The sequence below is a fragment of the Canis aureus genome, chromosome 11, assembly GCF_053574225.1.
Source record: "Canis aureus isolate CA01 chromosome 11, VMU_Caureus_v.1.0, whole genome shotgun sequence".
Classification (NCBI taxonomy): domain Eukaryota; kingdom Metazoa; phylum Chordata; class Mammalia; order Carnivora; family Canidae; genus Canis; species Canis aureus.
This window is the reverse complement of record NC_135621.1, coordinates 38,448,558-38,463,696: the sequence shown is the minus strand read 5'-3', so window position 1 is coordinate 38,463,696 and position 15,139 is coordinate 38,448,558. Positions and strand designations below refer to the sequence as shown.

At 42.6% G+C, this 15,139-nt stretch overlaps 1 protein-coding gene across 2 annotated transcripts in view; it reads left to right on the top strand.

Annotated features, from left to right (window-relative positions):
- Window positions 1–15,139, top strand: part of LOC144323900 (sulfotransferase 1C1-like) — a 37,964-nt gene that overhangs the window by 1,922 nt on the left and 20,903 nt on the right. Inside the window, exon 2 of one of the 2 annotated variants that reach the window (XM_077914868.1) lies at window positions 13,051–13,226. In XM_077914868.1, the coding sequence (XP_077770994.1) occupies window positions 13,055–13,226 (172 nt within the window). In that variant the 5' untranslated portion in view covers window positions 13,051–13,054. Of the gene's footprint in view, window positions 1–13,026; window positions 13,227–15,139 lie in introns of both variants that reach the window. The other variant, XM_077914869.1, reaches the window with a different exon arrangement.

Here is a 15,139-nt window from a genome sequence, read left to right as displayed (position 1 = left end):
ACAGTTGGGGTTAGGGGTGGGCAGAAGGCAAGCTGTGATTCGAGAAGAAAAAGATGATTCTTCCTGTTTGATGGGTGGATAAACAATTTCAAAGTCATTTAATGACAAGAATAAAAATCAGGCTCTCACCCTGTGCCAGTTATCAGACCAGCACTAGAGGCACCAAAAAGAATAGAATGTTTCCTGGACTGGGAAGTTGAAATGAGTTTGTTTATAGACTTCCAAGGCAAAGTTTGTTTTTGTATGCCATGGAAATTGTTTTCACCAAACTTAATGTGTTTAGATGACCTTTAATTCAGGAAAGAATTTTATTTTTAAATAAATGTGGGTTTTGTTTGACTCAATGTAAGACTTTTAAAAAGTTTAAACATGTGCTCAGGGAGGTGCTTTCTGCCTGTTTACAGAATAACAGGTTTTGTTGGTGTTTGTTTGGGTTTTTTTTGTTTGTTTGTTTGTTTGTTTGTTTTTACCTAAACCAAAAATAATAGATTAAGGAACTTTCTGTTCCAATAACAAAACAGACAAATTTACTTGAAACTCCTGCCAATGCAAACACCAAGAAACTCCATTACATACAGCAAACATTCTATTAAATGTGGAGCTGAGTATGAAGAAAGAAAAAGGTGCCCAGGAAAAAAGGTTTGGTGTAGCAGAGTACTGGCGCTGGGTGTGCTGGGTCAAATGCCCATCTCACGTTAATGCCTGTGAAGGTCAGGAGTGGAGACCTGTGAGAGCCTGGACACAGTTCCATTGTGAACTTGGGTCCCTCAGAGCACTCTGGAGAAAACTGGTCTCAGTACTAGGAAATAGTGAAGAAATTTAACTATGTCATTCTGGGTTGTGGATGAAAAAGAAGTGTCCCCTCAGAATTTATAACTATGAATCTGTGCTACAGATCAAATATAGACCCACTTGGCTCAGGAACCCCCAACACAATAACTTAATAGAAAAACCAATCACAAATTAGTAATACCACTGGGCCACCTGGCAGGAACACAACCAAAACCTCAACCAGACCAGAGAAGACTCGGACACATGTCCCCACAGAAAATGATCTCAGACGCAAAATTACACCCTCACTTAGAAAGAACCAGCAGAAAGCACAGACAGCATATGAAGATTGCTTAGAACTTCAGGTAATAAGAATAGAAAGCCATCAATACCTTAGAGTATAGGTTGGGCACAGCCGAAGAGACTTGTATGTTTAGAGAAGTAAATACCCCAAACAGGCCTTTAGCAGCAGAACATCTTTTTTAAAAGCTAGACAAAATGTTTTTTAAATATATCTTTTAAAATGTATTGTTAAGCCAGCAAAACTTCAAGTAAAAATCCACAACCGTGAACGCTCCCCAGGAGGATCGGGGTGGTGGGGGGGAGGTGTCTGATGCTGAGCTCTGGCTCTGACAGCCAGGGAGAGGGGCTAGGAAAGGAAGCCCAGCGCCCCGCAGGAAGGGGAGCCTGGCAAGAGGCAGAACTTCAGGAAAAGCTCATCCTGAGAAGACGGGAGGCAAGGGACCTCCTCATCTTGGCCTGGGGACCGGGGAGGGGGGAGAAATCTCCCCACTCATGAAAAAATCACCAGCTGGCCATCACCCATGTTAGAAGCCCACACTCACAGTATCTAGATGTCAGAAAAACAAGTGAGACTTTTGTTTTCCTCCAATATTTTTATTTAAAAAATTTTTAAACTACATAGAAATTTTTTAAATAGTGCAAAGAATACCTGTAAATGTTCCCCTAGATGACCTAGTAAGATTATGCTGCACCTTCCCCAGCCCCCCTACATACATGTATCTGTGTACATACACATTGTGTATATATACGAACTAATGTATATATTATTTTAAAGAAACATCAGAATGTAAGTTGAGGTCACTGTTACACTCCCCACCCCACCCCCAATGTACTTCAGCTGATATTTCCTAAAATGAGGACGTTCTCCTCTCTCATCAGAACACTGCTGGACGTACAGTCTGTGCAAATTTCCCAACTGACCCAAGAATGTCCTCTAAAGCTGCTTTTTGCCCTATTCAGAATTCAGTGAAGTTCCTTGCATTACATTTTGTTCTGTCTCTTTCGTCTCTTACAGCCTGGGACAGTACCCCTGGCCCAAACATTTTCTTTCTTTTGCTATATATTTCCCTAATGTTGATTGGTTTGAAGAACTCAGGCAAGTTGTCTCACAGAACATCCCCATTGTGGTTGTATCCAATCATTTCTTCATGATCAAATGGAAGTTCAAACATTATTACCAGAAAATGCCCCACGTCCTGCTTCTGACATCTTGCTGCATCACAGCTGGCATATAATGCAGGTCATCCTGCTGTCAGAGTCGCTAACTGACAGTTGGTAGAGGTGACTCCCCTCCAGGTCTCTTCATTAGAAAGCATCTTCCCCTCTGTAATTTGCTGTGACTGGATGCTTCGAAACTGTGTGACTATCCCATTTCTCTCAACATTGTATCCAGTGGTGTTCAACTTCCACTGGTGCTGTCTTTAGATCTATCATTTCTTTTACATTTGTTAGCTGTATTCTTCCATAGAGATCAGCTGAAATGCTTAAAAAGCAGACACACAGCCCAGCAAAGCAAACAAAAATGTTTCCTGGAGGAACTTACCTTCCAAATAGAGCTTAAAAAGTCCCACATATAAAGTGTTACTGATTGTAAATTGCGCTGAGAAGGCAGAGCAAGTGTATTGAGCTATAACCTGCTGAATGAAGAGGTGCAAGCCACCCACACAGGGGCAACAGGTACCTTCCTCAACATCTGAGCTCCCTCTTTGGGCAAGTGAAAACCTTGGAGTCATTTTGATTAAAGATCCAGTTTCAATGCTCCCAAACAAAGAGAGTAAAGCCACAAGACTTATTATTTAGAGATCCCAGAAGGGAGGTGTTGCAATGAGCTGGGGGAAGGGCAGTCTTCAGGCCCAGGTCACCAGCAAGCAGTGGATTGAGAGCAGGGGAGCAAGCACCTCCTAATTACAAGGAGGTCGAGATGGAGGTCACTGGTTGTGGGCTTAACTCTAAGTAGTTATTTTAGAAGATGCCTGGGGGAAATGAAGCAGGAAATTATGGTGCCAATCCTAAACTCAGGTCCTAGTCTGAATTCTAGATCTTGGGTGTGAGCAGGGTTGTCATACTGTAAAATGCCTAGGCAGCAAATCAAAATAGCTGTTTTCTCATTGCAACTGACCCCGCAATCCCTTGGCATTAGTCTTTCTGGAAAATCATGGGCACTGCCCAGGCAGCAGAGATAATAAAAGCCACTAAAAAATAAAAATAAAAAAAAATAAAAGCCACTAAAAGGGAGGGATTGGTCACCCAGTATATGAAACATGTGAGCAAAGCATAAATGTCAATCAGTAGTATCATTGAACAAACCACAGTTTGAAATCCTGTCACACCATTCCCTTCATTTATTGAAGTCCAGCCAAGGAAATAAGTCAGAGTCTTTGGATAAGGTTAAAGTAGATTTGATAACTAGGGTGAGATTATGGAATACTTGTAACCGTTGAGTTGTCTGAATTTGTCCAGAATCATCAATATATATATGCAGCAGGTGGTAGTCTTTATAGCACATACACCTTCTTGCTGTGTCGATAAGGAATCTAAAGCCAAACAGCTATCTAAAACCAACCGTCTGTACTAAGAAATCACTAAGGAGTGACTAACGAACAAGATGATTAGAGGCTTCACAGGAAGATCATGGAGCCCTGTATGGTGACTGATGGGGAAGGGTCCCCTTGGGGTGTGTAGGAAGGTGACTCTGCAGCTTTGATCCTGTAAAGGTGCTGTGGTGGTGGTGGTATCTGCAGCCAGGGAAGGGTCCTCTCAACAGAAATTAAATTCACTAACTCCTAGTAGGATGCATGATGAGGACCAATCTAACAAGAGTGGTGAGAGTAAGCCATTGAGTAAAGGGTTTTGGGGGCGGGGGGGGGGGGCACAAGGTTGTAAAACTGGACACATACCTGGCTTTCTAAAGCTTAAAGTCACAGTAGAGAGGAGCCTGCCTCACAGTCAAGCGGCAAGCAAGGAGGCTTGGGGTAAACATAGCTAGCTCTGGAAAACACCACTCAAGGGGGTTACCAGCAGGGAATTATGATAAGTAAGAATTCAGTTCACAACCAAGCTGGAGAGTGTTCACCATCATCAGCTGTCATGCATTGCTGGGTGCCATCTCTGCTACAGGCAAAGGTCCCAGAGGTACCATTCAAGATGAGGCTGTGTCATAGGTGAGGACACTGCCACATCTTGAATCCTCGCTGTCCATGTGGTCATGTCTCAGATTGCCATGCCATCATGGGCCTGGGTGTCATCATCTCCAGCATTGCCACAGATGAAGGAACCATCCCAGAGGAGGGTGACTCAGGAGGGGCACTGAGGGGCCAAAAGGTCTCATGGATTCAAGATGCCCTGATTAAGGTTTGCTTGCACTGCCAGGAGCATTTACTGGTATCACAAATTCTCAGTAAAGTTTGGGGGCCCCCAGAGATGCACCTCACAAATGACTGAATAGTACTCTCTTCCAAGGCATGAGTCTATCATTGAACAGAACCATTTGAAGCACCTGGATAGCCTTGATCTAAAGAAAATTGTGTGATATGCTCCCAGCAGTTTAAGGAGTGGCCTGGTTGGTAGTACCAGAGATGCATCTGAACTGCATAAACCTATCAGCCAATTAGGATTGAAATTAGGGCAGTGTAATGGCCTGTTTCTGAAGGCCAGGATGCTCGTGACCAAATCGGGCAGGGCTGGTGGCCTTTAAGCATTTGTGCCAGGGGTCCCTTAAATGTGAGAGAGAAAGCTTGACTCATCAGCTAGTATCCACATCTGGTGTCATCTCAGGCTCAAACCCTGAAGGGCTGACTTCAAACACTAGCCATGCCCCAACCCTGGGTGCAATTGCAAATGAGTGGCTGTGCTGTTTCAGCTTTTCCAGGGACAGGAGAAGCCCCACCACCCAGACGGCACAGTACAAGAGGCAGCAGTGAACATTTGCATTTTATAGTTTTCAAGCCTACACACTGACTGCCCCATGTGGAGATTTACTCTGGGGCTGTTGTGGGTTGGCAACCCACTGGTGGCCTCCTCCAAGGTGGAGTAGGGCCAACTATTGTGACTGTTGCACCACACTGCCATCTTCTAATGTTGCTGGTGTCAGCCAACCTGAGGGCCTCTTTCCCCCTTTTAAGGATCCACACTCTTCTGTTGGTTGCTCTGGGTGCAACTGTCTCCACTTCCTATGGGGAGGTGTGATTAGGAGGAATGAGCCATCCACTAAGGCCACTACACTTTGGAATTTCAGCTGGAATTTGCATATCAAGTGGGTAGGTGTGGTCCAGCAGCAGAGGGGTCTTCGTTTTTCTAATGGGCCAGGACTGTCTATAACCAGGGGGTGATCACTAACCAGGTATCCCCCATTGGGTCACTAATGAATATTGGAAGGAGAGATGATGTACATTTTATTTTATTTTATTATTTTTTATTTATTTATTTTGAGACAGAGCTAGAGAGCATACACAAGCAGGGGGAGGAGCAATGGGATAGGGAGAGAGAATCTCCAGCAGAGTCCACACTGAGCACAGAGCCTGAGGCAGGACTCAATCTCACGACTCTGAAATCATGACCTGAGCCTCAATCAAGAGCAGAGTGCTTAACGACTGAGCCACCCAGGTGCCCCATGATTGACATTTTAAATTGGTAAGGGACTCAAAATTGTTGGGAAACTTGTAAATAATCTCCTCCCATAAGATGAAGGCAGCAGATTCCCCTCTGATAGCAATCAGGCAGCACAGCCAGGCAAGCCCAGTTGATGTAAGGAGAGTGGTAGCCACGTGGCCAAAAGTTTAAATTGTCACTGCAGCAAGGAAGCCCGTTTAAGAGTCCATGTACTGTCCTGGAACTTAAGGAGCAGGGATTTTAAAAGACCACTGAGGGGTTCAGTAATGCCAGAGGCCTACTGTGGTAGGGGAGGTGAAAGTTCCATTGGACATCCTGCAGGAGAGCCTAGGGCCGTGTTAAACGGGCAGTAAGATGAGATCCTTGAGCTGAGTCAGTGGTGCCAAGGAGGGCTGAATGGGGGCAGGACGGACTTAGGAAAGAAAAACGATCTGTCCTGGTGGGTGTAGCCAGCAGTAGGCTGGGAAATGTATCTACACACGTAATAGTGAAGCAGATAGTGCCAGTGACAGAGGCAGTGGTCTATGAAATCAAAGGGCCAGTGGCTGAAAGGGTGCCCCTCCCCCCCCGCCCTTGCAGCATGACCAGTTTCCAGTGTTTGGGTTAGGAGTGTTATTTGCAATTCAGAACAATGTATTTGCAAGGGCTGCCACAAGTGTGGTGCCCTGCAGTAGGCCCAGACCAGTGTGGCAACAGCTCCCTCGTGACCTGGAGATGTGGGAGCAATACGGAGTGTGGGAGTGGTAACCAAGAAAGGCCAGAATGGTGGAGCTGAGGAGTCCTGGATTAATACGGGATATGGGGAGCCTGCAGAGTGGTTGGTAGGGTCAGAGGTTGAGAGCCCAAATGGCTGGTGACCCAGATTAGAGGAAAGGCATATGCCTTGTGGTTAAGCATAGCCTTTGTGTGGTCATTTGTATGCACTGAAACCTGGGTAACTTCCTTGGCAATGGTTCCTGGGCAATGTCCCTCCCAAATAGGACGGCCTTGAACATGAAAATCATCCAGCTGCCATTGACCTGACCAAACTGGAGACAGTTAACAACTGTCCATGAGCCAAAAAAAACCCTAGACCAGAGGCTTATCATGGAAACCTCCTCTACACACCCATTTGTACCACCCCCAGCTCAATAAACTGAGCCGCCCCACATGCCATCTTTGATAAGCATGGCGCTGCCGGCAGGATAACACACTGCCACTCTCTTTCCAACTGGAAAGGGAATTCATAAAATAAAAGGGAGGGCTGGGGAAATCACATAGACTACAGCCAGAGAAGCAGAGCAAAGGAAAATATGGAGAGGCTAAGAGATACGAAGACAGAATCAGAACGTCAGACATAAAGCCAGTTAGTTCCACAAGGTAAGAACAAAGACAGTGGGAGAAAGACAATATGTGAAATACTCTATGAAACTTACAAATACTTGATATCAAAAAGTACAAGTTCCAGGCAAGGTAAATAAGAATAAATACAATCTTAGATATTGTCCCAGAAACTTGAGAACACCAGATAAAATACTATTTTGCAAAGTAGGGAAGAAAAACATGTTAGAAGAAAAAAAAAAAAAAAGAACTATTTAAGAGACTGGATTTCTTAATGGCAGAAAGAAACCAGTAAACAATAAAATGAGTAAGCCTAGGAAAATGTATACCAGGAAAAAACACTATCTAAAGAGTAGCTACCATAGTGGCCATTGGTATCAGACACACAAAACTTTAAGAAAATAGCAGTATCAGAAATAAAGGTGGCGTTTCATAATAATAGAAGGAAAAATTTACTCAGAAGGTTAAACTTTTGAGCTAGTATGCACTCATTAGCAGATTAAAAGTATAAAGAATTAAAATTGAGAGAAACACAAGAAGAAATTGGCAAATTTTATAATCTTAATAGCTATTCTATTCCATAAATGTTGAATCAGACAAAATAGAGTAAAGCTATTGAAGACTGTTAATAACACAAATAACATACACAAGCAGAGAAATGAATAGATGAGCAGAGTTCATTGAATATTGACTCACAGTACAATCATGAGAATAAATCAGCCAGAGCTATTCAAATGCTCTCCTGCTTAGGCATAATGCCATTAAACAGTTTGTAGTCAAAGTTCCCCAACTGTCTCAAGAGTATCTTGTTTTACAGTTTTTTTAAATCGAGATCTAATCAAGTTTCAATCAAAGCATCTGGTTATGTCTCTTTAGCCTCCTTTATTCTAGAACAGTCTCCCAGCCTCTGTTTTTTTTTTTTTTTAAGATTTCTTTTTTTTTTTTTTTTTTTTTATGATAGTCACACAGAGAGAGAGAGAGAGAGGCAGAGACATAGGCAGAGGGAGAAGCAGGCTCCATGCAGGGAGCCCGACGTGGGATTCGATCCCGGGTCTCCAGGATCGCGCCCTGGGCCAAAGGCAGGCGCTAAACCACTGCGCCACCCAGGGATCCCTAGCCTCTGTTTTTGATGACCTCTGCTTCCATCATCACAGTCCCTTTTTCTGAGTCTGATCCCCTTGCCTCTCTCATGTAGGACCTTGTGATTATATCAGGCCCACCTGAATCATCAGGAATAATCTCCCCACCTCAAGACTCTAAACTCTAAAATCCCTTTTCCCATGTAAGGTGACATATGCATAGGCTCCAGGGATTAAGATGTAGATATTTGGGGGCCACTCCATTCTCTCCAGTGCTGTGGGATTGCAGATGAAGTTAGTGAAAGGCCTGCTTTCTGCTCAGACATCAAGATAAATGAAATGTGTTCCTCTGTGCAGACACATGGATATCATGCTAATCCTTGGCAATAGCATTTAACCGCAGCCTCCCAGCCCCCCAGTGCAGCACTGGAGGGGTCAGGCCTGGGTTGTAGGAGCTACACCAGTCTCCTTTGGGGGAAGAGGTGGGGACTTGAGTCATATTTCTGGTCTCAGGGCTCTACCTAGTTCCATTCACAAAATTCTACAAAGAACTGTGGATTGACACAAAGGAGATGAATAACAGGTGTACACTTTCCAAACTTAAAACATCAGTTCTTTATATACTCTGTGCTATGTGACTTGAAACAGGCGGCATCTATTTTTTTCCTCGGAGAGACATGAATAACCTGATTCCTTCCCTGCAAAAACATGTTGCATAAAGTGTAAATAGAGATGTATGAGGTTGATGTGCTGTATGGTAACAATATATGGTCAAAGCACAGTGAAGTTACATTTTAGTGTCTAGAAGAATAAATTGGACATTGATTAGCCAGGGGCAAGGGCATAGATACACAAAGGCAGGGTTGTGAAAGGTTGAAGACCACTCAGGAAATGGAAGTAAGTCCAGTGTGGGTCCAGCACAGGACATGATGGAGAGAAAGAATGATGGCACATGAAAAAGGATCTCCATTGGGACCAGATTCTCTCTTCCTTGTGGCCATGTTTGGAATCACTGGTACAGTCATATTTCTCTACACTTGGAAAAAATGCCATTTTTTAATATCTCAAACTTCTACCCAAACCTGTACAATTTCTAAGAGAACTCAGGCAAAACAGGCATTCCATTTATGAGGAAGCAGTAGCACCAACAGGTGTGGCAGGCAACAATTGCTGACATCTGCTCCACTGGCCTGTTTGAATTTTCCACCATTGGAGTCACTTCTTGAAGTTCACACTATGTCCCATGGCCCTATGAAAGCCAACCTGCCAGACCGGTAACCTGTCAACTTTATTTTTAAACACATCATGAGTGCTGCAAAAAATATGTGCAGCAGGCCTGGGTGTGCCTCAAACAGACTCATATCTGTGAAGCATCCAGTTGGCTTGAACATTCTGGGTGGATAGGAAACATTTTTAGACAAAACATTAATAGATGTATCACAAGGAAGAATGGAAAACTCATTTTAACTTTTTAAAAAGATTTTATTTATTTATTTGAGAGAGAATGAGCGAAAGAGAGAGCATGAGTGGGGGGAACAGCAGAGGGGAGGGAGAAGCAGACTCCCTGCTGAGCAGGGAGCCCAACCAAGGCCTCGATCCCAGGACTCTGAGATCATGACCTGAGCCAAAGGTAGACACGTAACCAATTGAGCCACCCAGGTGCCCCTCATTTTAACTTTTTAATGGACCCTATTTTCTAAAGCAGTTTTAGGTTCACAGCAAAGTTGAGAAGTTGGCACCGAGATTGCCCATACACCCCTCCTCCCACATACCTAGCATCACCACCAAAGACTGCGTTCTGGTTCAAGATGGCAGCGTAGAAAGATCCTGAACTCACTTCCTCTCACAAACCACTGAGTCCACAGTTACAAATGAAACAATTTCTCTATAAGCCCCTAAAGATTGGCTGAGTGACAGCTACACATCGGGCAAATGGGAAGACCAAATTGAAGTGGGTAGGACAGGCTGGGACAAAATCTCACTATAAATCCTACCTTCAGTGCCACATCCCACAACTGAAAGGGAACTCAAAGCCCAGGGCTTCTCCCTAAGGAACAAAGTGTCCATACCTCACATTAGGCACCCCAACTTTTAAGGCATATACCTCAGAGATGAATCTCCAGAACATCTAACTTTGAAAACCAAGGACTATGTCCCAAGACTATGTGGGAAACTGAGAAACAGCTCTTCAGGGGCCCATGCACCCAGACTCCCCCACCTTGGGGCCCGCACAGAGGCAGCAGGTCACACCCAGACTTAAAGCAAAGGAGGCTCACATGTTTAATAATAGTAACAAACAGCAAGTGATGGTGAGGATATGGAGGAAAGGGAGCATGTGCACTGCGGTTGGAAAGGTAAATTGGTACAGCCATTGTGGAAAACCGTATGGAGATTTCTCAAAATATTAAAAATTGATCTACCATATGATCCAGTAACTCCACTTTTGTGTATTTATTGACTTTAAAAAGATTTTATTTATTCGTTTGACAGAGAGAGAGCACAAGCTAGGGGAGCAGCTGGCAGAGGCAGAGGGAGAAGCAGGCTCCCCACTGAGCAGGGAACCCAGTGTAGGGTTCAATCCCAGGACCCTGGGATCATGACCTGAGCCAAAGGCAGACACTTAACTGACTGAGCCACCCAGGTGCTCCCACTTTTGTGTATTTAACCGACTGAGCCACCCAGGTGCCCACACTTTTGTGTATTTAACGAAGAAAATGAAAACGTAATTCAAAAAATATATGCACTCCCATATTCACTACAAAATTATTTATAATAGCCAAGATATGGAAATAACCTAAGTGTTCTTCAATGAATAAATAGGGGGGATTTGTGATATATATGTATATATTCCATATATACATATATACATATATGTGTATATATATATGGAATATAATAATAATGGAATATTATTTAGCCATAAAATAAGAATAAGGGGCACCTGGCTGGCTCAGTCTGTAATCAGAGTTGTGAGTTCGAGACCCACATAGGGTATAGAGATTACTTAAAAAAAAAAAAAAGAAAGAAAAGAAAAAGAAATCTTGCCATTTGCAACAATATGGATAGACCTCAAGGGCATTATGCTAACTGAAGTAAATGTGACAGAGAAAAACAAATATTATAGGATCTCTCTTATATGTGGAATCTAGAAAAAATATGCATTTTTAAAACTAGGCTCATAGATACAGAGAACAGATGGTGGCTGTCACACGTGAGGGGAAGGTATTAGGAGAAATGGGTGAATTATTTTGGTTACATAAAATGAATTTTTAAAAATATCCCCCCACAAAAACAATAAAATAAAAGTTATCATAAAAATTATATCTTAAAAAAGGTAAAGGGCAAGCATGATGGAAGAGGTATGTAAGATACAAAGAAGACCCAATTAAACTTCTGGAAATGAAAAAAAAGAAAACAATTCAAATACAAACAACACTCTGAACAGGAGAAACAGCAGACTGGACACTGTTGAAGAAAAGATTAGTAAACTCGGAGATGTAACAATAGAAATTATTCAAAATGAAGGGGTCTCAGAAAGCAAAAGCATCCTGTAAATGAAATAGTCACTATTTTATTTGACTTTCGGCTAAGGAAAATGTTCATTTAGATATGCAGTTAAATCAGAGGCAACTTAGAGTTACAGAGTGGACCCCCTCATTTTACAGATAGGAAAGCAAAATTCAGAATTAAGATTAAAACCAGAGTCTTGCACCCCGTAGTAGGTCACAGAGTATCAGGTGCATATGAGTCAATGTTTTCCACTTACAAAGTCTTCTTTAACCTAGTTAACAAAATTCTCATAAATATTTCAAATTGCATTTACTCTCTTTAAGGGCCTCAGTTGTCTGATAATAACAAAAAAGAGAAAGAAATTCTAATTACTTCACTAAATCTTACAAATCTAGTAAAATTAAGCTTATGAATTGATTCTTAAATTCTCCCAAACTTTTTTAAATTAGATAAAATCATCTAACCTTTGAACCTAAAATCCCAAGTCTATATACTAAAATACTCAATAACACATTAACTTCTCATTGCAAGGCTCATCTATTGGATATTCCAGTATGTCAAAGTTGCTTCTACATAAAAAGTACTTACGAAATGTGCCAACATTACTCTTAAAATTAGTAATACTGTGGTTTGATTTAATGTGCTACATTTCTACAATAAATGTAAGATTTCAGGAAACAAGCAAAGTTATCTGCGAAGGGAATAGTTATGGTATCCCACGCCTGTGGGGGCTACTCCCCCAAGCAAATTGGGGTTACCTCCTCAGCTGGCGGCTAATTCTCTTCAGCCAGCGATTGGGGGCAGGGAGTCACCCCTAGAGCTGTAGATGCACATGGGGACTTTTATTTAATCCAGACCTGCCACACTGAAACTTCTGCTGGTCATTGTGCTGAAAGGGAACCCTAATATGAGTTTATTTCTGCCCCACCTGCTCTGTGACTTGTGTCAGCTCTAGAGCTATGGATAAATTCACCAACCCACCCGCAGCCTGCTTCACTGCTGGGTTGTAGAGGGCCAGCCTAAGTGCTGATTCCATTCTGGCCCCTCTGGTTGCTTCAAACTTGACAAGGGATTGTGAACTCAGTGGTCTTCTGGCCTGGTCCCCTCCTGTCACTCAGGCCTCAGACAGACAGGCTATCTCTAACAAGCCCATCGATACCCATCTGGTCTGGCACATCTTCCAATGTGTTTTTCTCTGAAATATATTTGTGTCTTTACCATCCTGATACCCTGAAAGGAAGCTATTGAGAATGCTTCTGGCTCCCCTGTTTTGACTTCTCTCACTTAAATTAACATTAAGCATAGTAGTGAATGTCCACTACTCTCCTCTCCTAACTTCTCACTCTCTTCTCCTAACCTACACTTCTCCTAACTTCCTCAGAGAATATTTTTCTTGGCAGGAATGACTGTTTTGAGAATTGACCTTTCTTTTAAGCACCTGTCTGTTAAACCTACATAGAAAGATGCCCCTGGAAGAAATGAAAGATCTCCAGCTGGTGGGAAAATACATAGAACCAGAAACCACAGAAGTGAATGGAATCCTTATGACCAAGATAATAAGTGATAATTGGGACAACATCTGGAATTTCCAAGCAAAATCTGATGATCTCCTCATTGCATCCTATGCAAAGTCAGGTAGGTTTGGGAAACTCACAGTGGGTAAGCTGTAGAGGAGTGGTGATGCCTGGAGAGGCCTCCTTATTTTAAAACTGCAAAAAATAAAATAAAATAAATAAAATAAAATAAAATAAAATAAAATAAAATAAAATAAAATAAAATAAAATAAAATATAAACTGCAAATTTTCACCAGGGCTGGCCCTGGGAAAACTGAAACCAGACTTGCTTCTGAGCTCCAATTCCCCAGGATCAAAGGTTCTCCTGTTTGTGTAGGTCCCTGATAAAGAAAGAGATTGCCAGATCCTGAATTACAAAGTTATTTAAAAAGCAGAGTCTGAGAAATTACACAAAAGTTCTCACAGAAATCTTGCTGAGTCATTCCTGGTTCCCATCCAGCAATCTGGGAAATGACCGCACTCTTTGCCCATAAGAAGCATCTCTTAGTGGGGGACACTAACATGGAAATGAGGGCTTTCATCCCAATATAAAACATTCTTGAAGCTTTAACAAGTTTGGAAAAGTTTCTCAGTGGCCATTAAACTCCACAAGAGGAACTCTCGGTATTCATTTTACCAGAAAGATTTCAGAAGAGGGTCCATTTACCATAGTTCTTTGAACCTTCCTTGGAACATTTCTGTCCCCGGTGGCTGGGAAGTCCCTCCTTAGCCTCACTCTGTTCTCATGACTTAGCATTACTTGAACTAAGGCAGGGGCTTCCTGTCAGCAGGGCTCAATTTCTCAAGAATCTCCTTTTCTGTCTCCTTTGCCCTGGATACTTCCTCTGCCCAGAACTGAACTTGGATTTGCATTGCACCTTGGAACAGAAATTTTTTTTCAGCTCACCTTTGAAATTATGCAGTCAATCTCAAAGCCCCTCAGGACATCCCCCAAGTCTCCAGCCTTATCCCTACCTCCCCCACCACCTCTTACCCCCTGGGAACCTATATACACTTCCAATGTGGAAATGTGACTGTCTTTATTCTGGTTCCTGAGGTTCCCCACCTGGGATCCTGAGATGCCCTGACTTCTTAATGCAGATGGATATTCCAGTCCTGCTTCAACTCTTCACTCCAAAGCTACCATCTCAACGGAGCCTTACTGACGCCTTCAGCAGCAAGTTGACTGTCCTCTGAACTCAGGCAGTCCTTTGAATATTCTTTTGCCCCTTATTCTATAGTGTTCATCTTCTAGTGATCTGTGTATATGTCATATGTATCAGTGAGCAGCAGGTCTGGCTAAGAGCGAGAGAGACACCAAATACTTTTGATGGGAAAAGGAAAATGGATATTGGTGGACAGTGAGCACAGTCTAGCTCTTTGCCGGCCTATTTGCACTCCTCTTCTGTGTCAGTTAAGAGTCAACTTGGCTACAAGTGTCAGAAAACCCAAAAGAAAAAGCAGCCTGGAGATTAGTAGTCAGGATTAAAATGTTGGCTGCATTGATTATCGAAGACCTTTCTGACTTCCTCCACACATTCCAAAAAGCAGCAAGAGGATAGGAAAGGAGGAATAAGGTCATGTTCCTCGTCTTGAAAGACAACTTCCCAAAATGACATGGCCACGTCATGCAAGAAAGACTGGAGAATATTACCTTTGAGGCAATTAGCCATATGCCCAGATAAAAATCAAGGATCTGTTAATTTGAGAAAGAAAGGAAGAATGAATATAAGCTAGGCAAAAGGTAGTCTCTGTCCCAACTTATCTAATCCAAAAAGATTGTAAACTTGTTAGGACAAGGACAGTGGTTAATTCATCTTTGCATCTTCCTACATGCATTTGATTCAATATTCATTCGTTCAAACTATGTTTACTAGGTGCAAAGCCCTGTGTGAGGCACTGGGGATTAAGAGTGAGCTGATTCTGCTTAACATTCAGCATATGTGAATTTTACTGCATATATAAATAATCGAGGAAATGAATTAACTTGTGCA